Genomic DNA, 25543 nt, shown 5'->3' with positions numbered 1-25543 from the left:
ATAATAAAAAGAAATTTAAGTATGTAAAAATCATATTGATTTAATTTTTCATAATGGTTTCATTATGACTTGCCTTCCTTTGGTCTTTGAAAGTTTCTTAATAAGTATTTTTACTTCAGACAGTCCTTTTTTCAGTATATTTGCATGGATCTCTTTTAAGGAGATCCAGTGTGTTCCTAGCCACAGCTACTGTTCCAGGATTCTGTTTTATAAATAATTGTGTATAAGTATTAGAATAAATCAAAGAATTAGTACAGATCTGCCTCTAGCATACATAAAACCTTTTCTAGTTTGGCAAAATATAAGTCCTCTTTTATGGGCTCTGTTGCTAAGTAGGCTAGGATTGGGCAGGAGACTACCAAGGAATACTCCGATTATAAAGTAGATTACAAGGTCAAGAAGCATTCTGGAGGAAGGCAATGACAAACCAAATCCATGCCAATAAAAGTACATGGATATGTTCATGAAATACCCAAAATTGAACAGTTTACTGAATTAGTAATATTTTTTGTTCTTATTACTTGCCATTAAAGCATGCTTCTAAATCTTGTTCAGGGTTTTCTGTCTGAGAAGAAATCAAGGGCCATTTTACAAGTTCCACTATTACACTGCTAAACTATACTGTGTATGTATGTGTGTGTGTGTACATAATTTTATATCAGTGATTTCTTACATCCATTTTATTTATATTAATATTCTACATATTCATTTGTTCAAATTATATCAGTTTTCTTTTAAGTAAAAGTCTCATTTGTATTAGTTAATTTTTAGTCTCTGGGTAGTGCATATTTTTCAAAAATGCAGAAAAGTAGTTGCTGGTGTAGTTAATCTGAATTAACAGAAAACCAAAAAACAAAACAAGAAAAAGCACAAACCAAATCAAAATGGTTTTTTGTGCATTTTCCGCTCTCTTTCCGCTGTTTTGTATCACTACACATTTTTTTTTATTTTTTAATTCCATTTATATCTCGCCCTTCTCCGAAGACTCAGGGTGGCTTACAAGCTTAGCAGTAGCCTTCATTCTATGTATATGCCTGCTTATTAGGGCTTTCACACACACACCCAAGCGGCATTATTACAAAGTCAGCTTAATTGCCCCCAACAATCTGGGTCCTCATTTTACCTACCTCGGAAGGATGGAAGGCTGAGTCAACCTTGAGCCTGGTGGGACTCGAACCTGCACTAATTGCAGGCAGCTGGATAAGCATTGTTAAAGTTCCTTCAATATTTAAAATAAATAAATTATGAAAAGTTTTGCAGAATTTAACTAATCATGCTGGATTTGTTTGGTATTCTTTGTACCATTGATAATGATGGTGATTGTATACCTGTACCATTGATAATGATGGTGATTGTACTGTATACCTGTTCCATAGTCCCTGATATATACAACTATATTGTTTGAATGGGCTTTAATTTGCATGTTTTCTTTTGGTTTCCTGTCCTCCAACTTGAATGTATATCCTAAATGTGCTGTAGATGATATTCTAGGCCTCCAAAGCACATCTTTAATGATCTTTAATGTTAGAATAACATTTTGGAATATTCAGAACTAAGAATGATAGATAACACAAATCATCCTTAATATGAATATATTCAAATATGAGAATTGGTACCTGAATACATGAAATTAAATAAACAAAGGATGGATGTGAACATAGCACAGCACTGAAAAACACAAAACGGTTTATCATAAGGGTTTACTGTAAGTTCTCAAGATTTTATACAAAAGAGTCAGAAAAGCTAGAATTCTTTAGCATTTATTTGTATTTTTTTTCCAGTTCCCAGTCACATTACTTAGCAGAGCTGGCATGGTTATTTACAGTTGGAATAGCAGGCTTGGGTTCATCGATCTCCTTCTTCCCATTCCTAGATAAGGCACAGCTGCTTAAGATTTTAACTTGCAGAGTAACTAAACCCTTTTCTCTCTACTTAATATTATGGAGCATAAATGTTTTCTGTGTAGGTGCAGATGTAGTCTGTATCAGGGCTTTTCAACCTTTTCACCCATTGTAGCACTTTTAGGATATGGCAACATCCCAGTACCACCAGTTGCCTAGCAAGGTGTCAAAAACTTGATGACCAAAAAAAAAAAGTGATGAAGTACAGGTAGTCCTCGACTTACAACAGTTCACTTAGTGACTGTTCGAAGTTACAATGGCACTGAGAAAAGTACCCCCCAAGCCACAGCCGAACAAGACACCTGCCTGCCCGCCCCGCGGCGCTCTTCCTCCTGTCCGAGGTTTTCATTGTTGTGAGCATTTCTGTTGAGGATTGGCAGTGGTGTTGGGGTGGGGGGTGCTTGGTTTTTATTCCCCCCGTTTGCTGGGTGTTTGTGGCAGGTTTTGGTCACTTCACATGACCCTGGGACACTGTGACCGTCATAAATATGACTCAGTTGCCAAGCATCTGAATGTAAATCATAAGACCCTGGAGATGCTGCAACATTCCAGCTGATTGGCGCTTCTTCTGGGCCCAGCAGAAGCGCCGGGATCAGTTCCAAGCTCCAGCTGGAGCCTGGCGCTGATCCTGGCATTTACACTGAGCCCTGACAGCACCGAAGAAGCGCTGGTCTTGGTGCTTCCGCTGAGCCCTGACAGCCCTGCAGCTCCAGCCATCTCTTGCTTAGGCTTGTGCGGTGCTGCCACCATTTCAGCTCATTCCCCTCCCCCACTACTACTTTTCTAGTATGGTCGCGGACCACCTGCCAGGTGCCAATGTACCACAGGTGGTACTCCTACCACTGGTTGAAAAGCCCTGGTCTATATTGTTGACAATAGATATGTGCATTGCTCTACAGATAGTAGTCAGTTAGCAACCACTTGTTCAGTGACTGGTTACATTGGTGCTGAATGAGTGCTACTTATAACCTGACCTTAAAGTTGTGGCCATCACAGTATCCTTGCTTGTGGAAAGAATAAAAGGTTGCTAACTAATGTTACATTTTTATATTATCTGAGCTCTTTAAAATCAGCAACATCCAAAGAAAAGGTTAAACAAAATAGTTAAAAGAGATCTATTATATTTTTCATTGTTTGAAAATGATTAATTTTTAGTTTCTCAAAGAAATCTTGATTAATTTTAAGCAGTGAGTGGTACTGTATATCTCCAGTATTATCTGGATTGAGGTCCAAAGTAGATATTGGTTATCAATTCTGTCATACCAAGATTGTAAATGAGAAATATGCTGGAGAAATTGATACATATAGCGATGTATATATATGCTTGTCATTGAGTAGGACTAATTTTGATTGGTCGGTCAGGGAAGCTTTTCATTTACAACTAGCTACATTTCAGTTTGTACTATGAAAAAAAGCCATACAGCTGGAAAAAATAATTTAAGCTATTTAATATACCTTCTTGTTCAATGCAGCTATCTAAATTAAGATATTCCTGACAGATGCTGTCTGACATCTGCTTGAACACATCTAGTGAACAAGTGCCTTACTCTTTCTCTGTAATTTGCTCAAAAGTAAAACTGCTCTTATTGTTAGAAAACGTTTACTAACAATCTGTTGCAATTTAGCTTTATCTAGATCAGTGTTTTTCAACCACTGTTCCGCGGCACACTAGTGTGCCGCGAGATGTTGCCTGGTGTGCCGTGGGAAAAATTGAAAAGTAATTATAAAATACTTTCTTTGTGTTTATTTGATTCCTATTCAAGAGAATTACTTTATATATAGTCAATATAGGCACAGAGTTAATTTTTTTTAACATTTTCTAATGGTGGAGTGCCTTGTGATTTTTTTCATGAAACAAGTGTGCCTTTGCCCAAAAAAGGTTGAAAAACACTGATCTAGATAAATTCATTACTCCATGTTCCCCAAAAATCTTGATCTTCTTTTTTGTAACAATCTTATCAGGTATTTAAAAAGTGCTATCATATCCCCTCTCATTCTTTCCTTATCAACATTCTCAGTTTCTTCACTTTGTCATGTACCTTAGTTTCTAGATCTATTTATCTAGAATCCTTTGCAAGTTTCATCCTGAGAACTGAAGAGAATATTCAAAGCTCATAGGGGGGGGGAATGATCTAGACAGAATAAACTAGAACAGGCGTCCCACTCCCCTGGGGCATGGGCCAGTACCAGGCCGTGGCCTATTTGGACTTGGGCCATGTGAGTGGCTGGCCGGAGCGCGGACGTGCAGCTCAGCTTGTGCGAAACATTTCTACAGTTCTGTTTTCACTTTGTCATTATGGGGTTACTGAGTGTAGATTAGTGAGAGAAAAAAAGAATTTCAACAACTGTAGAATCAGGCTGCAACATAACAAAATTGACAAAGGTGAAGGAGGTCTGAATACTTTCTGAATACACTGTATGCTTCTTTTGATACAACTAAAATTGGTTTTTCCTTTTTTTATAATCATATTTTTCTTTATTCAATATTTTTTGTAATTTACTATTAAGCATCCCCTATACTCGTCCCAGCTTTTGTCAACCTAACAGTTCGAAAGCACGTAAAAATGCAAGTAGAAAAATAGGGTCCACTATGGTGGGAAGGTAACAGCGTTCTGTGCGCCTCTGGCGTCTAGTCATGCTGGCCACATGACCACGGAGACGTCCTCGGACAAGCGCTGGCTCTTCGGCTTTGAAACGGAGATGAGCACCAGCCCCTACAGTTGGAAACGACTAGCACGCATGTGCGGGGGAACCTTTACCTTTAACTTTATTCTGTAACCATGCATTTGATTTTTGTTTCCTAAAGGAATTTTGCATTAGTTGCTATTTACATTTATTTTATTTTTGTTTTATTTTGAACTCTTTAATCTATTTTTTTACCCGTATTACAATTTTAAGTTTTATTTTTGTCTTCTAAGAAATTAGCTATTCCACCAAAAATTATGCCATCTGTAAATAAGACAGGAGGTTTTTCAACCACCTCCATATAATTCATAAAAATATTAAAGGGTGTTGGATCTAGGATAGAATCTTGTGGCACTTCATTTCCACTTTTTGTTCCAGTTCAATGTAAATACGTGACACATGATTGTGTGTGTGTTTATGTAAAATATAAATATAATATTTTTCTAAGATGTCTATATCCATTTAATCTTATGTCAACCAGCTTCCTTAGTCTACTAATCAGTATGTCATATGCATTTGACAGAAGTTTGGCTAAAGACAGTTATATTATGTCTCCAGCATTCCCTCTTGATTAAAAAACAAGATGGTTCCTGACAGAACCATTTTAGTATTATTTACTTTAGAATCTTCCTGGGTCTCAGTGCAGAGATGTCTACAGTTCCTTTGTCCTACTTTCTCCCACCTTTTTTTTCTGAAGATAAGAACTTCAGCTCCCCTCTAGTCCATATTGCCATTAATTTGTCCTGTGATTGGTTGAAAGCTGTTATTTGGGATCAGTAAAAAAATGGATCCAACAAATGGAAGTAGAAATTTGCTACTTTAAAAAAAATTATCGCTGCAGTTGAGAGGTGGGTAAAATAATTGTTGTTTTTTCCCTTGTTCACTTTTGTAACATATTTTCTGCAGGAAGAAGCTGAGATACAAGCAGAACTTGAACGTTTGGAAAGAGTTAGAAATCTTCATATACGAGAACTCAAAAGAATAAACAATGAAGATAATTCTCAGTAAGGTTCTAGATTTTAATCTCACATATTCATTTTCTCAATCTTTACTGGCTCTAGGTAAAATGTGACACACACGCACACACACACATATATATAAAAATAAAAAAACTGTGTGTGTGTGTGTCTTGACGTATTCAGGTCTTTTCCCATGTGGGACTTTCCTACACAGCAAAAGACTTGAATACACTTAAAAAATTATATATTCAATTCTTAACATGAATTTAATGTATTGTATTTAAGGCAAATGTACATAGTAAATTCCAAAGTTTTGTCCAATTTTCATCTGGCAAATTTTTGAGCTTTGAGCCAAGTTTAGTTCATAATTGCCTTTAGTTTTTTCATCTGTTTTTGGCTTAGATAAAGTAATGCATCTTTCAGGCATTCACCAAATAAACTGGAATTTGTTCTGAGCATCTCCTTAAATACAAATAGCTCATAAGCCGGACCTACCTATATTAGCAAACACATTATTGATGGCTTCTACATACCATTTTAAAGATATGATTACATTGGTTCAAGTGAGTGAGATGCTCCTATAACTCAAAATGCATGCTATTAATTCATCCCTGCCAAAATAGTTATTTTCATCAGACTTAGTTCATGATGAACTTAGAACACTAAGTTCTGTTTTATCAAATTTATCATGAAGACAGCATAGTAGGCTGCCATAGGGGTGAAAAATTGTGTGATAGCTGGTGGGTATAGTAAAGATAGAAAATTATTTTTTGTCTACTTGGAAAATGATGGGTTGCACTTTAATAGAGGAGACAACTTTTGCATATTTAGTATGACATATATTGAGTTCCTTTTGGAAGGACTAGCAGTGGGAGATAATAGATGTCTAATACAAGTGCATATGCTGCCTTCAACATATATGTGTTTAATTGATGGAGTCATGTTACTGACAAGATAATGAATTGTAAAGAAATTGTTATTAATACATAAGTTAAACATTTTGTTTTTATTTCTTTACAACTGCTGATAAAAAATGGTCTGGCTGTGTTCAAATTATACACACAAGAGAACAGGCTTAGGTGAGGGAGAAAGTGTTACAATTCAATCTATTTATGAATACGAATGAATATGTCCATAATTGCCCAGTGTATTTTAACAATGATATAGAACTGTGCTATCAGGAGCTTACAATTTACATTTCTTATTCTTGGGGAATTAATGACAGAAAGAAAATGGATTGGAAAAAGTAGATCCAAAACTAACATTAGATAAATATGAGAAAATATAGTTGCATATCCTTAAGTAATTTATGAAAAAAATGCTTAAGATTACCACTTCAGATAGACGTACAAAATCTGCAAGAATCCAGATAACCACTAAAATAGTAGCCATGAGACACAGTTCCTGACTGAGGGAGGTGAACTCCAGGCCACACAGGACAATGTGGTCAAACCAGGTTAAGTCAGTGCAGCAATTCAGGGCCAATCTGTGCAAGGTGATATGTCTCCCGCAATGCACACTGATGACGCAGAGCTTGCAGTCGCCAAGCCAGATGCCGGGGCGGAGCGGTGGGAGGGTGAGGGCGGTGGGCAGGCTGAGGCTGTGGCAGGCATCACGGGCCAGGCACTCCAGGGCGGCCATGTAGGCACGCAGGGGGAGGAGGTGGTGGTGCAGGTCCAGCACCGGGTAGGTCTCCAGCTGGCCCGGCCCATGGAAGGTCAGCCGCGCCCCACGCACACCACCTCCACCCCCAGCGCATGCAGCCGCCTCGCTAGCACTGCCTCCGCCTGCCCTGTGCAGCCCCGCTGTGTAGAGCGGTCCCCGTGGCTTCCACAGCACTGATGGCGCAGAGCTTGCAGTCACTGAGCCAGATGCCGGTGCGGGGCAGCAGGAGGGCGCAGGTGGCAGCCAGGCCAGGTGCTCCAGTGTGGCCACGTAGGTGCACAGGGCGAGGCGGTGGCGCATGTCCAGTACCGGGTAGGCCACCAGCTGGCCTGGCCCATGGAAGGTCAGCCACTCACCGCGCCCCATGTATGTCACCTCCATGTCCAGCACCCATAGCTGCCCCGCCAGCGCCGCCTCTGCCCCACCGCCCGCCTCACACAGCCCCGCCGTGTAGAGCAGGCCCCGCGGCTGCCACAGCACCGTGGTGTTGCCGCTCCCATTTCCTCCAGGTATCTTCAGGACTACCACTACTGGCTGGGTCTTTTGGCGCGCTCAGCAGCAATTCTTATTGGCTTTCGAAAGCCAGTAGAGGGAGTAGCATAGCTTGTGCAAAAGTTGAAAAAGGTCCATCAAAAAAAGGTGCCAGAACTCTGTTTTGAGGGTTCTAGGTGTGTGTGTGTGTGTATATATATGTATAATTCCTAAGGTAATTCTGAGGATTTTATCTTAAAAAAGCAAAATGCACTTATTAATGCTGATTTTTTAAAAAATGGAAAATGTGCTCTTGTTCATTTGTATTCTTACCATCTTAAAATAATAATAATAAATAATGCAGGGAGCAGGCTTTTCTTACCTCGCGATCCTCCCTCCTTCAAGATACTTGAAAATCCCCTATTAGGAGATTTAACAAGCCAATTCATTCCTTTTCCCCTTGTAATATCCCTTACCCTATTAAATTCTTTATAGCCTAAAAGTTTGTGTGGTAGTTCATGGCAATTAAAAAAGGCTTCCAATTTCTTTTTCATGCATCTCAAGAGTCCTCTGAAGTAGTAGAAAATAATATCTTATTTTCAGATAGTCCTCGTTTACTGCCAAACTGGTTTGGCATTTTGCCATCTGTGTTTGATTTTGGTGGGAATGGCTCCTTCTTTCATGTAAGGACTGGATTAAGTTCCTCCGATTTCATGTACAGGGCTCCCAAACGTCATCAGATTGTAGAGGTTGCAGAGGAGACTATTGGAAAACTATATTCCACAAACTTGCATCCTGTTCTTTTTGTAGAAAGGATTACCCATAGCAATGACTATCTGAAGGTGGGGTGGTTTGTTTTTGTTTTTTAGAATAAACAGTCAAATCTACAGGCATTGTATGTCTTGATAAACCTTGGTTATTCTATAACGTGAACATTGTCATCCTTGGATTCCCAAAGTTCAATGGTTTTTCTACGAGTAGAAGTAATTCATGAAGCAATTATTTGGGACCCCTTCCGTAGTGTCTTAAATGTTTCCATTCAAGTCCAGTTAGAAATCTTACTGGCCTGGAAACAAGTCTGAATTGACTTTGACTTGCTCATTTTGAAAATCTGTTTTTGTTTTTAAAAAAAGTACCAAGTGCACAGTTAATGACATAAAAAAAGTCTTGGGAGGTGGTGAACTCTCCTTCACTCAAAGTGTTTAAACAGAAGCTAAATAGTTATTTGTCAATTTGTCCTTCACTTGCTGGGTAAGGGGTGCCTTTTATTGTCTCCTCAGTTCCCATCGATTCCCACAATAGTAGTAATTTTGCAAGTATTTTCTGAAAGTTCCTTTCAAGCAGTAGTTGAATTTCTCTGTTCATTTCATTTTGTTTGTTCTTTTTAAAAAACGTATTCATTAACATGAATTCATATTGACTCTCTCCCCCCACCCCCGAGATGAGTTGCCTGAACTACTGGGGGTTTCAGTACTTCAAATATATATGCTCACGAGGGCCCCGTTTTAGAAGAATTGAAGTATGGGAGCCGATTATCCCTCTGCAGGGGAAATTTTGTGTGCTTGAGGAAATGGGCAGAATGTGGGCATGCATCTTACCGATGGTCCTTTGCTAGCAGGAATTGAAATAGTTCCAATACGTAGCTTTCTTCTTTTTCTTTTCTCCCCCTTGCTTGTTTAAACACTTACTGTAGATAGCGCTAACTTTAAAGCTCTGTCTTGTATGTAAACCACCTTTGTGCTTCATTTTTTTAAGGTTCAAAGACCATCCAACATTAAATGAGAGATATTTGTTACTTCATTTACTTGGTCGAGGTGGATTTAGTGAAGTATATAAGGTAATTTATTTATTTTTTGTTATACACCGATTGCCAACACACATCCACCTAAGGCATGGGTATCATTGATGTGTGTCGCTGCGTATCGCGACTCTTTGCATTGCCGGCAATGGGGTGGGCACGGCTTCGGTATGATGAAACCGGCCCGTGGGCCAGCAGTTTGACACCCCTGACCTAAGGCATTGTTAATATGTTTAAAGCAATACGTTTCTTCTAGCACTATTGTGAGAAGTTTAGAAACTTTTACTTTTATTTGTATTAACAACATGCTGTTTCTGCTATCAGTGGTATAGCTATGGTTTGTTAAGACAAATGGTGTACCATAGATTATAAAATTGCCTTGTTTCAGTTAATTAGAGTTAAGGTTATATATGATCTTGGATAAAACGTTACATTGATGGTAATTTTTTAAAAAACATTTTTTTAATCATATAGTTGCAAAGTCACCCCTACTCCACCCTGATGCAAGGGATTACAGGGTCGTTAAAAGGGAAAAAAATCATAGTTGCAAAGTAGTTTACAAAACCGGGCCTATAAATAAATAAAAAAAATCAAATTGTAAACATCATGTAGTGTTTCCTTGGTAGAAAACTCAAATAGTGTCCACTGAATTGCCTAGTTCTTGTGATTTTTTTAAAAAAAAAAATTCTAAACTTCGGAGTAGTCATGCTTCAAATAAACTGACTGCCTTTAGCATAATTCCCAGAATATTTACAGAAATTAGAATGTATTTTTACATCGAACTTTGTGCTACATTTCTTTCTTTTTTTTTAACCCCATCAATTTTTCTTTAGAAAAACTTGTGTTTTATGATGAATCACCATATGTACAAGGAGAAAAAAAAAGGCTAATTGTCAACCTGGACAATTGCTGGACGAAAATATCTCTGAAGCTCTTTCAACATCCCAAATTCAAATGTTTATCCCATAATACATGACCTCTCAAGCTTTACTTATCTCTGTTTTACATGTTTCAATTAATAAAGTCTATAGACTCACATGACACAGGGAAGTGTTAGAAGTTGTTGTTTACTTGAAACTTAAACAGTATTTCTCTTTTTACTAACGTCATCTGACGGGTCTTGCAGGCATTTGATCTTTATGAGCAAAGATATGCCGCTGTGAAGATACATCAACTTAACAAAAGCTGGAGAGATGAGAAAAAGGAAAACTACCACAAGTAAGCATTTTTTAAAACGCTTCTTCTGGTGGCAAGTTAAAATGATACTCCAGTATCCACGATTAATGATTCCCTTTTTTCAAAAGGCATGCCTGCAGAGAGTACAGAATACACAAAGAGTTGGATCATCCACGGATAGTAAAACTTTATGATTACTTCTCCTTGGATACAGATACGTAAGTATATAAAATCATGCTTCTTTGTTTAAGAGCAGTTTGGATTATATTACTTTTAATATCCAATTAATTTCATATTTTTCTTTTGTGCTTAAATAAATGCATCTTTTTTATTTCCTGGACTATCTTTGTTTCTTCTCTTATAGGTTTTGTACAGTGTTAGAATACTGTGAAGGTAATGATTTGGATTTCTATCTCAAACAACATAAACTAATGACAGAGAAGGAAGCTAGGTCCATTGTAATGCAGATTGTAAATGCACTGCGATATCTCAATGAAATTAAACCACCCATTATACATTATGATCTTAAACCAGGTAAGTCAGAAATACTAATACAACTTCCTTTTTATATAGCATTTCTGTAAAATATATCATTCACTTCATGCTTGTTAAGAAGCCAATTTTCTATTTTTGTCCTTATTAAATCCATCAGATTTGCATTGCTTAAAAAGAGGTAGCACAGAGTAAAGCTTAAGTAAAGTTAGATTAGGACAAGAAGAGGCAGATTGAGCCTCACGTGGCCCTATCCTTCTTTCTCAACCCAACTTACCATGCAGAGTAGTTGTAATAGGAAAAAATTGGAAGGGGCTGCTGAGTGAAATTATGGTCTAAATTGAAATACTTAATGTATATATAATGTATTGCTTATTTTATTGTGTAATACACTCAACATTACGGTTTTTATTCTGGAATATAAAATAACAGTAGTCTAATTTGCTTCCACTGCGTAGAAACTTATTAATTTCTGTATGTTTTTGAATAGGCAGGAAATAATGTTATTTTCTTGCTTTATTTTTGGGTTGATTCTCAGTGGATACTCAGTATAATGTACAAATAGAAATAACAAAATACAGCAGCTACAGAGCTTAGTCAATCAAGAAAAACTGAAATACAACAAAATTATAATGCAAATATAATTGCAGGCATTGTTGTCCAATTCTTGAAGCTTTTGTTTTTCTATAAAGTATTTAATACATGAAAACTATAAAATTCAGTACAAATAGCATGACATTATTATAATACCCCAAAGTGCATTCTTTATTTAAAAATCTTATCATTTGGATTTGAATTTGTGAAATGTGTACTAATCTTTATGTAAAGTTTGTGTAGGTTTAGTTGTAAATTAACTTAAGTCTGCATGCATTCTGTGACTTTAAATATGTTTGAGATACAGGAACTTTTATCTTTTTACCCGTTGTAAGCTATCCAGAGTCATCTGACTGGTGAGATGGGCAGCAGATATATTAAATAAAGTAAATAAATTGCCTTTCACAGGTTTCAAGTGCTACATGGGATAGTTCTATAAATATGTAACGATATTTCAGTTCTGTAAAATCGTTAGGTCTGTGCAATGCAATTGAAAGCAGAGTATTGGAATAAGCAATTCACTGAAGCTGTAAAGCTCATTGGTTGCTTTGAAAGCTGTGCTCTGTTAAGTCCGTGGGTTTGGGTAAGCATAGACAATACTTTCCCTGTGTCCACCAATGAAGCAAAGGAGCTAAGCAAGTATGTATATGCATTGAGAATTGGAGCAACTTTTGAAACAGCCATATGAGCTCTACAAAAGATGAGGGTGTTTGAACGATTCAAAGAGAGGTGCTTTGTTCATACTCCTGCAAATCATGAAACACATCTTTACTCCTTTGTTCAGCCCTAAAAACGATTACATTCTCATCAGAATGAAATGTTGTTGAGAAACTATAATGGGCTAGACTTGGTTTTTCATAATGAGATTTTCTTCTTTTGATAGGAAACATCCTTTTGGTTGATGGAACAGCATGTGGAGAAATAAAAATCACAGATTTTGGCCTGTCCAAAATAATGGATGATGATAGCTATGGTGTTGATGGAATGGACCTAACTTCACAAGGAGCTGGGACTTACTGGTATGTTATTTTCCATTTCACAAACTTTTTTTTTCTTTTATTAAACAAAAAGATGAAATAAAGTTTTTTACATGACATTTTAGTTATTCTCATGAATAACAAAGTTTATGTACAGCTGCCATACAAATACAGCAAAAAGACAGGTATCGCGCCTAATTCAGTTTACATCTTAATGGTATAGAATTTATCTTTTATCATGCTGAGCTTAATAAAAACCCGATATGCATATACAAACTGAGAAGTATTCACTGAAGGCATTTCAATATTCAGCATATACATTCAGGCTGACAAATAGCCATCTTCTTTTTATGTATTTTTAAAATGTAAAACATTGGTTCTATTGAAAAAAGAAGGTAAACACATACATTTGATTTGTGAATTGTGGTGATCATTAAATGTTTCACTGCTGAAATCATCAAAGTTTCACCAGTATTAGCACTCTGCAGATACTTCAGGAAAAATGCTTTGCAACAAACGAGTATATGAAGGACAGGATTTTTCCTCAGATCCTTAAAGCAGCATTGCATTGTGACTATAGAACTTTGTAAGCTGTGCGTAAACGAGATGTGCAGGCCAAGCCATTTTCCTTCATAGGGAAAAAAAGCAAAGTGTGTGATTGCAAGTGCACGAAGATGTGGCCATGTTTTGAATGTATTTGGTCTGTAAAGTTGTAATTTGTGAGCATTCAGAGTGGCTTGTATTCATCTCAGTTATGTATCTTACCAACTCCCCACCTGGGTTTTGAATTCTGTATCAATTCAATTTCTAGTTTGGTCTACCATAATTTGTTACAATTCAGTAAATTTGAGCTTGTTTGCTAATCCAGAACTAGAAACCAATACTTGTAATAAGGTATTATGATACATCCTTACTACTCCTACACTGAGAAGAATAAAACACATGCATTCTTGTCTTTGTACTCCAGAAAAATTAAAAAGATGGGATTTTTGTTCCGCTAAAATCGCTATTAAATATGCTGCAATCGTATTCCTTACTCATAATATCATTTGTAATAGAACAGAAATTACTTGGAGGAGAGAGTTAAATGGTTTTACACAATGGAGTACAGATATTGAGATGGAGATTAATAACTCAAAATCAGTAGCACTCCTTTTTGTAGAGACCTAAATGTCATCACTAGTTTATAAATGAAGTAGATATTGTACAGGTCCAAACCTTCAAACATCTGGGGAATGTTTTTCTTCATTCTAGAGTCTGAAACAAACATATCAAATATGTGAGTCAAAATGTACAGTACATCAGTGCCGTAGTACTGAATTTCTTTTCAACTAGAGGTGGCTCATACATTCCTGCAACCTTACTTACTTCTCTGTGGAGCCCAGTGTGATTTATATTCTAACTTCCCTGTTGGTCCAATCTGAATTGTAAGAACTTTTTTCAAGACCCCAGATGCGTATCAAGTGCTGTCTTACATCCAGGCTAGTGAAGATAAAGCTGAGGATTTGGACTGTATGCTTATGTTTGTTAAAGTAGTTGTAGTTGTAGTGGTGGTGGTGATGATGATGATGTTGGAAGGGACATTGGAGGTCATCTAGTCCAACCCCTTGCTTAGGGAGGAAACCCTATACCATTTCAGACAAATGGCTGTCCAGTCTCTTCTTAAAAACCTCCAGTGTTCGAGCATTCACCACCTCTGGAGGCAGGTTGTTCCACTGGTTAATTGTTCTAACTGTCAGGAAGTTTCTCCTTAGTTCTAGGTTGCTTCTCTCCTTGATTAGTTTCCATCCATTGCTTCTTGTCCTGCCTTCAGGCGCTTTGGAGAATAGCTTGAGAATAGTTAAGTCTAGCCATATGAATTTGGTTCCTTAACACTGGCTTTCCTTCATGATGCCATCATTAAGTTCGGCTTTTAATCAGGATGACTCTTGTTTTGAGTCAGGAATTCAGAGCACCAAATAGACCTCTTTGCTTCTGAGTTGCTTTCGAAGAAATAAATTGCTGCCATAAACCAACAGTGTGTTTATGTCTTAACAACTCCTACACATAGAAGAGCACACTCATTAGTAAGATGAAATGGCTGACCCTCTGCAGTGCTGTACAGAAAACAGGAAATTTCCATTCAATTAGAGAGTCTACCCTTGTGGATCTGGAGCAGTAGAGCACAGTAAACCATGTGCTCCAAAGTTCTGTACTATTAGCCTTGCAACCAATAGTGTAGTATTAGTTCACCATACTAATTGCCACATTTCATAACTTATTTGGGTGAGACTGAAGAATTGCTTGCTTCATTTTACTTTATAGCTCGGACATTGAGATATGTATAAAAGTAGCAAAATTTTATGTAGTAGTGTAGTTCACAAGTCAGAGAAGAAAGATATAACTGATCCTAAGATGCAAGTTTTCAGTGTTTTAATGTTAAGACAGTTTTATAATAATTAAAATAAGCTCTTAGATCAACAATGTTGGGTCCTGAAAGCTTTTAATAAACTTAATATAAACCAACCAAGTAAATAACTTAGGGTTATTATGAATTGCATTAACAACATACATGCCATTTTTATGTTTGGGCTTAACCATTCTTGACTAGGTTTTTAACATATCAATCTTCTAGTGGACAGCATGCCTGTTTACCCTGAATGAATCTTTTCCTTTCTTGTTTTCGTTCAGGTATTTGCCTCCAGAGTGCTTTGTTGTAGGAAAAGAACCACCAAAAATTTCCAACAAGGTGGATGTGTGGTCAGTTGGAGTAATCTTTTTCCAGTGTCTGTATGGCCGAAAGGTAAGCATGCACAGTAACTGCAATTTTCCATACAGAAAAGTTTGACTAGCATAATTCCATTAATCAAGAATATGTACAGGGAAATACAATTATTACTTTTTCTTCTGTTCAATCGTGTCCAAATCTCGGGGACTTCCTGGTCAAATCCCTGGCAAGATTTTTTGAAATAATTTGTTATTGCCTGCTTCCTAGACCTGAGAAAGTTGGCTGGCCCAGGGTCACCCAGCTGGCTTTGTGCCTAAGGTGGGACTAGAACTCACAGTATCCCAGTTTCTAGCCTGATGTTTTAACCACTGCACCAAAAGGGCTCTCTATTCAACTTACACATAATTTCATTTCCCATTGTTCTGAAATACTTTAAAATATTTTAATGTAGCATGATTTTACATTTTAAAAAATAATGTTTCTTTTTTCAAACAAATATATGCATGGTATAATGAATTCTGAACTTTTTTTTAAACTCTTTCCAGCCATTTGGCCATAACCAATCACAACAAGATATACTTCAAGAAAACACAATATTAAAAGCCACTGAAGTACAGTTCCCAGTAAAGCCTGTTGTGAGCAATGAAGCCAAGGTAAAAGAGTTCAACCATCAATTTTGATAAGAGTGTAATATATTCTGACACAAGAGGTTTAGTCAAACAAAACATTTAAAGCTAACTACAAACAAAATGTATTTAAATTTTTGTAAGAATTGTTTTTTAATTTCACATGGGAATTCATACATTTAAAAGCAAATGCATTTTTTCCCAAACAGTTTATGTGTTTCCCCAATTTATGTAAATCTGTTATCACATGTTAGAAAAAACCTATCAGATACTGAAAATGATTCTCTGGAATCCTGAAACATTGATCTTGTTGAATAAATAATAAATGTAACTAAATGTTAAGATGAGCGGCATTAAAAATACTTTGAACATCAATAATTGCAGAAGTCTTAACTAGATAAGCCAATTTGTTTTGTTCTGTAATCTTCAATTCTAGAAAAAAAAATCCTAAAGTACAGTTATATTGTCCTAAATCCTAAATTACAGTATCACTGTCACTTGTTTAAAATTATATTTGCTATTGTGAACTAGGCATTATGTAATGTTAAATCAAGCATGTGGTTAAAATGAACACTACTACTTTCCCAAGAAGCCAGCTTCAAGCAGTGCATTATAAATCTTAGTTTAATTAAATTTAAAATTTAATTTAAAATTTAATCATAAGACTATTTCAAAAATCTCTGATTTAAAAAAAATTGCAAATTTCCTGAAATAGAAAGAAGGGATTATCCAATCTAAATCTTTGTTTTAGCTCATTGATGTGCTTATGTAAATAGTTCAGAACAAGTTTTATTTCCTCCAAGCTAACCTAATGAAATGGCATGTTTTAATGGTGTTTATGTTGAAAAGAAACATCAGCCATGGCATTCGGACACATTTTCTGGTTGGTTTAGCCATAATTAAATAGCCATAATTAAATAGACTAAATAGAAATAGTTTGTTTCTAGCTTGTTTAACCATTAGTCCTTGTGTGGAGTCAAGTGGAAACTTCTTCGTAGAATTCTGCCATATTTAGCTTAATTTTCCATGTTAATAAAGCCTCTACACATGAAGGGAGAATACTGCATTTTCTCTCTACTTTCCACAGAAGAATATGTCCAGGAACGCTATTTTTGTTGGTAGTCCCATCCAAGTTAAACAAGTTCTGTGAGCTTAGCAAGACTGGGCTTGCCTGGTGCTTCTGGGCTTGGATTAAATATTTTTTATATTGTATAGTGCAGGGGTGTCAAACTCAATTTCATTGAGGGCCGCATCAGCATTGCGGTTGCCCTCAGGGGGCCAGGGGGGTATGGCCAGGGTGGGTGTGGCCTACTGGGTGGGCGTGGCTAGAGTGCGTATGGCCTACTTGGGTGGGCGTGGCCAGCTCTACATCATTCGCATCAAGGGTGCCTAAGGGGGCCTGGGCAGGAGTGGGATAGATCTGAGGGTCTCTGGCAGAAGGAGGGTCTCTGGGCCAGGGCCAAGGCAGTGGGGGCCGTTCCCTCACTGTTTCCAGGATGGCTTCGCGGGCCACATGAAACCACTTCGCGGGCCGGATCTGGCCCCCGGGCCTTGTGTTTGACATGTCTGGTATAGTGCTACTTCTTTCCAACTGCGTCATCCTTTTCACTGTAGCCTATTATCTAACCTGATCCATACTTCCATTCTTTCATTCTGTAGTTTCTTTGCTCCTGACAAAATTGTTAGTACTCTATCACCAACAACTTTCCACATCTAAGAACACGTAAAGTATAGTGAATTTACTAGTCCAGAATGATCATAATCTAAAGTAAAAACAGGCTGATATTTGGAGTTGTGTTTACCCCACACTTACATTATCCCATCTCAATAAGTAAACTATATGCAAATCACTGAATAATTGTACTGATTGGATAGATTTTTGGAGCTGAGAAATTCTGAAGATAATATTAATACATATAACAGAGAGCATGATACAGAACCTCTTAATGAATCAAACCTTTCAGGTTTTAGAAAAAATAAGGTTTTTGAACCAAGAAAATGCAGTTCTTAAGTCAATCACTACAGGAGACTTGCATCTAATAAAAACAGTGCTGATGGAATGCAGAGACTTTTAAAAAAAAAACAAAAAAAAACAAAACGTAGTTTTTATAGAAAAAATTTACATTGATAATGAATACATTCAAAGAAAGCAAAATATAGTTATGAGTATAGTAAATGTGACCATGGAAAAAAGAACTATGAAAAAAAGGAGATGGGAGAAACAACAGAAAACATGAGAATACAGATAAATGGCTTCCAACCTTCCTCTTGGCAGCTATAGTACAATTCTAACCAAACCTGTCTAAGATTACATCATGATTCTCTCTTTTCTATCACATGCATCTCATGCCTTCCAGCTGCTCAGCTAGCTCAGCAAGCAAAATGCAAAAAAAATTCGTCCCACTGATTACCTATGAGGGAACAGCTGTGAGATAACAAGTGGGTTATCTCACAATCTCCTTTATTCAGAGAGATTTCATTGTTCGTTGTTGACCTTCTGGGTGTTGATTTCTGCCACAAGGCCATCTCCACTCCTTTGAAGATATAATTCACTATAAATCACACCAGAAACTCCCTCCCTCCCAAATTCTTCTTTTTTACATAGTATTCTAATTGGAATTTCCTTAACTATATCTGTGTTATCATCATCAATCTTCAGTATTACAATGCTGCTGCAAAACATGGTCTCTAGCCTTCTTCATGATAACATGCACATACCTTAGAACACTGTTTCATTTTGCAAATCATGTATTGATCCTGTAAACCTTATCAATCTCTGCTTCTGTGTCATCTTCATCCCAATCTAAAAAGTTAGAAATGTAACCATTTTTTCTTTGGTATCTTCCCCATGAATTATCACGGGTCTCGTAGAAACACCCAAAGTCAGAGGTGGCCTGTGGGCCATAGAATGCCCAAATCTGCTCTAAATCTTAAACAAAAATCTTTTTCTCTCACTTCCAGTTGTGCCATGTTGTCTAAATCTTTCTCCACCTCTCTAGTTATAACTTCTGTGTTGCCATTAATTTGTTTTACATTTTTCAGCCAGTTGTCCTACAGATTTCTCAGTCTTCTTAACTTCTTTCATATCCTTTTTCAATCCTGGTAAATCCTTCTTCCACTACTTTTTTAAAAGCATCCAAACTATTGACAGTTTTGTTTTTTTTTCTTTTTCTTTTAAGTCAAAATATTTTAAGCTGCTTTTATTTCATCTTAATTGCAAAAAGGTGACTTACCAAGTGCCTTTGTTCTTCCCTGTCTTTCCAAAGATCCCTCTTAAGTTTGCTTGTTTGTTGCTTTGTATTCCCCCTGCATTATTTTTACAAATAACTCAAGGTAGACATATCCAACACACCTTTCTCCTCCTATTTTCCCCACAACAACTCTGTGAACTGAATTGGGCTTAGAGAGAGTGACTAGGCCGAGGTCACATTAATTGTACCCAGAAGGGTTTAAGAAAGTGAGACTTTCCATAAAGACTACACAGTAGTTTTGAACACAATGTCTCCTAAGCCACTAAACTCGTGATTGACCACAAGAAACTCAATTTCTGTGATCTGTTTGTGAGGAGCAGTTATCCAGACTATAACTGGGCAATCTCCCAATATCTCCTTCTCCAGAGGGAACTTGGTTAGTTAGAACTTGCTATCTGGTTGGCAAGCTTGGCCATAGTGCTCTCCTTGCTCATAGGGATGCTTGCAGGGATGTCTAACCCGCCATAGCTCCTCAGCTAGAAAACTGGAACGTTTATTAACAGAACAGGAAGAAAAGAGTTGCTTTGGCATCAAGTAGCCCAATATCTAAATAAATGTTATTTTCATCCATTCATCTTTTCTTTTGCCTCTCCATATTTGTTTCCAGGGGTTGGGAAATCTTCCAGGAAGGAAGTGAGGTTCCAGAGAGGAAAGTGAATCAGCGTATTCACTTTTCTCCCTGGGTACATATTGATGCCTCTCCTGAATCAAAGTGATTTATGTAAATGGAAGGATCATTAGATGCACACTAATTCTGAGTTTGTTTTCTATGTTTTTATCAAAGATTATTATGCAAATACTAATGATTGGGAAAAATAAGTAATTTCTGTCTCCAATAACAAGATTATACATTTAAAAGGAAAGATCAGGGAGAAATGGCACAGAATTAAACGTTTTTTAAAAATTAATTGGCAATATATATTATTATGTATGTCAGTAACTGATTTTGATTTCTCATCCCTTTACAATGATTTAATCTTAAATTAGAATTCAGTAGATTTTAGAACAACGTTACTCCCACTATTATAATGTGGCTGTTGAAAATAACCTAATACGACATTGTTGAGCAATTCATTTATGGCCTGCTTGTATTTTCCTAGTAATACTTAAAAAATGTTGCTGATAATTAGCATCTCTGATTACTTAACATATTATACTTAACTATAAATGAAACACAGGCTCTGAATTTGTTAGGAGGTGCTGAACAAATCTAGCCAAGCATGGCTTATTGAAAACATCTACTAAATTAATGTAAAGTGAAATTTGAATCAGAGACTTCAAATTTTATATTATGCTACTTCATCATTTATGAGAATGGGTTTCCATTAGAACAGTGGGATTTTCACCTACATGTTCTTCAAATTGAGGTCGCCCAACCTCTAGGACACATTTGGGAAATGGAAGAAAAAGGAGGAATACAAGCTGTTGGTTGACATTCCATCAGCAAACTGCATTTAATTCCACAACCATGCTGTCTGTTTTTCCCTCTTCTAGGCCTTTATCAGGCGTTGCTTGGCATATCGTAAAGAGGATCGATTCGATGTCCATCAGCTGGCTAACGATGCTTACCTACTTCCGCACATGAGAAGATCAAACTCTTCAGGAAACTTGCATATGACTGGACTGGCAGCCTCTCCCACACCACCTATATCAAGCATTATTCCTTACTGAAGCTTCTTCACCGAGATGGTTTTGCTTGACACCTTCATGATATTTAGCTGCAGTGGACTTTCATCTGAAAGCATCCTGTTAGCCTTGTTTACGGCAGGACAATTTTAACAATGGTGTCTTTATACTGTGGTCCTTCAAAGAAAAGTTGTTTTTTCTGAGGAGACTGGATCATGATCTGAGAAGGGTTACCTTTATTTTAGACGTTCACTTTGAAAACTTGGAAGGACAGCATTGCCCGCTGCCTCCCAACCAGATGTACTGTGTTATTAAGACTGAAGAAAATGTGTGTTTGGACTTCTAGGGAGGGAATACTGTAAATAATCTTTTTACTTTAAAAAAAACCCTTTTGGTTGATACTGGAGAGTTCTTATAAAGAGGGGTGTAGTTTTCATTATTTCAATAAAGAAGAAAATGGAGCACAGAACAACAACTCAGTGCCTGGACAAGATAAAGAAAAAAGCTTAAATAAAAGAATCTTTTCTTCCCAAGAAGTCAACATTTCAAAAACCAAAGTCAAGTTGAGTGACACAGCTTTGTTTCTTAATTTCAGTGGATAGAAGGGATTTAATATCGGGGTGGGATGGGGGTAGGGCTGGTGCGAAGTTTTTAAAAATGTGTTTGTTGATTGAATGACTGTATTTTCAAAGGGATAAAAATAACAGTTCCAGTGAGGGAGCAAAATCTAGTTTGAAACTAGCTCAACTATTTAAGTGGCATTTTGATATTTAGCAGAGTTGTCAGCTGATCTCTGCTATCCTGGCTTTCTGTGGAGGAGTTACTAGGCCATGTATGTAACCAAAAGCAAATTGGTCGTGTTTAATGTTTCTATGCAGGATAATGACAAATTCCCTTCTAATTTTATTGTAAATGTATTGTACAGATGTCATATTTTCAGTTTAAAAAAATTCAGCAACTTATTTCTGTACAAATGTTTAAAAGTATGGCTTTTTCTAATTGGATATTGTATTTTTTTTAAGTCTCATTGAAGGCGCTTTTAATTGCTGCTAAATGATGTTGCTTTTGCTTTTGCAAAAAACAAAAACAAAAAAAATCAAAACAACCTCCTTAAGGTGCAAGTCAGCTGAAAGTCCTAGAGAGACTGAAAGTAGATAATTCATTAACAATCAAGGCATGTCAAACCGATCTGTGTTGGAACTGTACAGTACAGTTCAAGTCAGTTTCCTGAACTGGAGCACGTGGATACTAGATGTAGAAGTTGTTTATGGTTATTCTCGGTTTCTGGAAGTACTGTCTACAAGGTGGGAAGATGTTCCTCTAAAGAGATGTCTCTTGTGGCTTGTACAGATATTTTAAAATGTGAAACATTTTCTAACTGCCTTGTATGGTAAGGTTTTTTCTTTTTCCGAATGCAGTATCTCTCTTCCATACAAGATTCCTCTCGTCATATTCATAATGCTGAATACTTGTATGTAACTTTGTTCATGTTGCAGAAGGGGAGGCTGCATTACCACCGGTTTTTCATTTAATATTGTACAGTTAAAATGTGGCTCTTGTTTCTGATGTTGCAAGCCATTTTGTTTTTGTTGTACATAAGGATACATTAACTGTCTCTTCAAAATGCTGCTGAAATTGTAGAGAATGTAGCCAAAACAGTAATAAAATAATGAGAGTTGACATTTAAACTGGTTTTCAAGGTCTTCTTTTGGAATATAAAAGACAGTAACAATATCTTTTATTCATAATGCAAGGAATAGTTTCCCTAAGTCACTCAATGTAAAACCAATTATTTTCTGTCCATTGTGTTTAATCAGACCACTACATTCTGTCTTGGAACCAGTCCATCTATTATGTAGGATAATGCACCAAATTTCGAATTGCCTAATCACAAATTGAAGGATTCTTTCTGCTAATAGAGAGAAAAAATAAATTAGTAAAAGCATCCCATTGGATGAAAAAGCAATCTAGTCTATTTTGTATATTTATTTCCTTATCTCTGAAGCCCCATACACTATTTTAGAGGGCCCTACAGTCCTCTAATGCAGTCCTAGGAGGATTGGGGGGATTTAAGAAAAATTTGCTTTATTGTGACACACTATCGGTAGGAGATGACCAGGCTGAGCCCGAGGGAGGGGTCAAATGTGTCATAAGTCATGAGTCCCTATGTGCCCACAAGAGATCTAAGTCCGGCCCCCCTTGAGGCCTCTTAATCTCCCACTCATTTCCTTTCACAGACTCTTTTGTCAGATTCTTGTAGAGAACTTAAGCTTACAATAAATCTTCATACTCATTTGAACTGCCTGAATCACCTGATTTCTCTGGTGCTTGACATTATCCAACCCAATCAGAGCAACAGCCCCATAATTTTTGCAATGGCACATGAAGGGAAGATTTCATTTTTTTTGGCCACAAGTTCTAAAAGCTTCATCTTAAAATAGGTGAAACATATGTGTGCTTGATCATACCAGTGCACCTACAGGGTTACATCTCTTCTAAGTAATGTGTGAAATGATTCCTGTTATTCAAGAACATTGAAAATCCTCTGGTTTGTGACCAGTTCTGTTTTTCAGCATTTGTATTATTGCTTTTTAACCTTTCTTACTTTTCACAACTTGCTCCACATTAACTCATTTTAATTTTTCTGTGGAAATTAAAATGAACATTGGCACAAAAGAGTGTAGTGCCTAAGCTGAGGTGTGGAGGGAAGTATTAAGAAACAATAGTTAGGTTATTTGGCCAGCATAATAAGCTGTAACTAGTATGTACCTAGCGCTCATATAAAGCATGTTTTCCAGCTTTTAGCGGGAACCAGGCTAAATTCAGTTTCTTCAACAGCTCACAGCTAAAACGTTCCATTGTTTACCTTTTCAAGTTTTGCACACAAGTCTCTCATTTGTAATTATACGGATATCTTCATTGTTTTAGCCAGAGATAATACTTGCTCATCTCCAGTAATCTGTCACTTCATCTGTTCTCAAAGTTTTCTCAAAGATAACAGGTAAGAGTTCAGCTAAACAGTACTGCCTTCTAATTCCTTCGGTCCCTTCGGAAAGAGGACCCTAACCTTTTGGGCACCAGGGACCAGTTCCATGGAGAGATTTTTTTTTCACGGACCAGAGGGGGAGTGGTTTTGCATGCTGTTGCATCCTGCAGATGGGGCTTCACTTGTTTGCACAGACCGGTTTCTGGCATACCGCAGACTGGTGCTGGTCCACGGACCTGGGATTGAGGACCCCTGCCTTAGGATGCAATTAATCTGTGCCTGGAGACATAAATTCCTTCTAAGTAAATAGTTCCTGATTGCATTTCTATAAATCTCCAGGTTCAATCTTAGTCGTCCTATGCTTCACTAGTTCCTTAAGTAACATGCCTGTTTTTTGTTGGAGGAAACAACCTTTAGTACTTCAGGAGCTCTACGCTATGTTGCCTGTCAACATTTTGCTTTCTTCATTTAGCAGCTGATCTGCCAATACCTCTTTTATTTGGAGTACAGGTAGTCCTCGACTTACAACCACAATTGAGCCCAAAATTTCTGTTGCTAAGCAAGATGGTTGCTAAGTGAGTTTGGCCCACTTTCACGACCTTTCTTGCCACAGATGTTAAGTGAATCATTGCAGTTGTTAAATTAGCAGCATGGTTGTTAAGTAAATCTGGTTTCTCCATTGACTTTGCTTGTCAGAAGGTCGCAAAAGGTGATCACATGATCCCGGGATAGGGCAACTGTCATAAATATGAATCAATTGTCACGCATCTGAATTTTGGTCACATGATCGAGGGGATGCTGCGATGTTCATAAATGTGAGAAACGTTCATAAGTCACTTTTTTCAACGCTGTTGTAACTTTGAACGGTCACTAAACGAATGGTTGTAAGTCGAGGACTACAAGTATATCTAAGGAAGTCCTTTTTGCTATTCTCCGCATCCTTCACTCATTCATTATGAGTGTCTTTTGAGTTCCTTCATCAATTCTACAGTTCACAAATAGCTTTCTGTTTTCTTCCTTTGTGACTCATCTCACTATCCATTTCCAGCATTTATCCTTTGCAGATCTTTAATAAGCTTCTTTCTTCTTTGAAAAGTGAGGGATTCCTTAAGGTTATCTTCTGTGGAGTTCGTCTTCTAACAGATCTCAGGAAAATTGAAATAACTTCCCCCTTCCCCTCGTGCAACTTCTTGCCTCTTTGAAAGATCCATAATCTACATCTCCTTCCTTGGAAGGGTGATAGTTGATAGGAGTGCATACTGCTTTTGTTTATTCTGCCATTTCTTTTAACTCATACTCTGTAACATTGCCCAATCGTTCATTTCAACTTCTGAGCAGGAAAGAAACCATTTGGTGCAACTCCTCCCATGCATTTTTTTTCCTGATGCTTTTGAGAATGGCAGAATTCTACATTTTGGTCATGGAAGCCCTTCTGTGTGCATCGATCAAGCACATCTTGCTTATTTCCCATATTCTGAGCATTAATGTATAGATAATGAGGGCTGTAAACCTAAATGGGCATTTTTTTTATTTTCAGAAGCAGTTATTTATTTATTTATTTAATTGGATTTGTATACCGCCCTTTCCCGGAGGACTCAGGGCGGTTAACAGGGTAATTAAAACAAGAAA

At 37.1% G+C, this 25543-nt stretch overlaps 1 protein-coding gene across 2 annotated transcripts in view; it reads left to right on the top strand.

Moving 5' to 3' along the window:
* The window catches only part of TLK1 (tousled like kinase 1), a 93500-nt gene extending 71509 nt beyond the window's left edge, over positions 1-21991 (top strand). For both annotated transcript variants that reach the window (XM_083379500.1, XM_083379501.1), the window contains exons 13-21: positions 5493-5590; positions 9437-9518; positions 10606-10697; positions 10784-10873; positions 11020-11189; positions 12625-12760; positions 15389-15500; positions 15971-16078; positions 20797-21991. In XM_083379500.1, the coding sequence (XP_083235626.1) occupies positions 5493-5590; positions 9437-9518; positions 10606-10697; positions 10784-10873; positions 11020-11189; positions 12625-12760; positions 15389-15500; positions 15971-16078; positions 20797-20973 (1065 nt within the window). In that variant the 3' untranslated portion in view covers positions 20974-21991. The remainder of the gene's footprint in view (positions 1-5492; positions 5591-9436; positions 9519-10605; positions 10698-10783; positions 10874-11019; positions 11190-12624; positions 12761-15388; positions 15501-15970; positions 16079-20796) is intronic.
* The last annotated feature ends 3552 nt before the right edge of the window (positions 21992-25543 follow it).

Source organism: Vipera ursinii, assembly GCF_947247035.1.
Source record: "Vipera ursinii genome assembly, chromosome: 1".
NCBI classification, from domain to species: domain Eukaryota; kingdom Metazoa; phylum Chordata; class Lepidosauria; order Squamata; family Viperidae; genus Vipera; species Vipera ursinii.
Note: the sequence above shows the minus strand (reverse complement) of the source record. Positions and strands in the feature narration are given on the sequence as shown.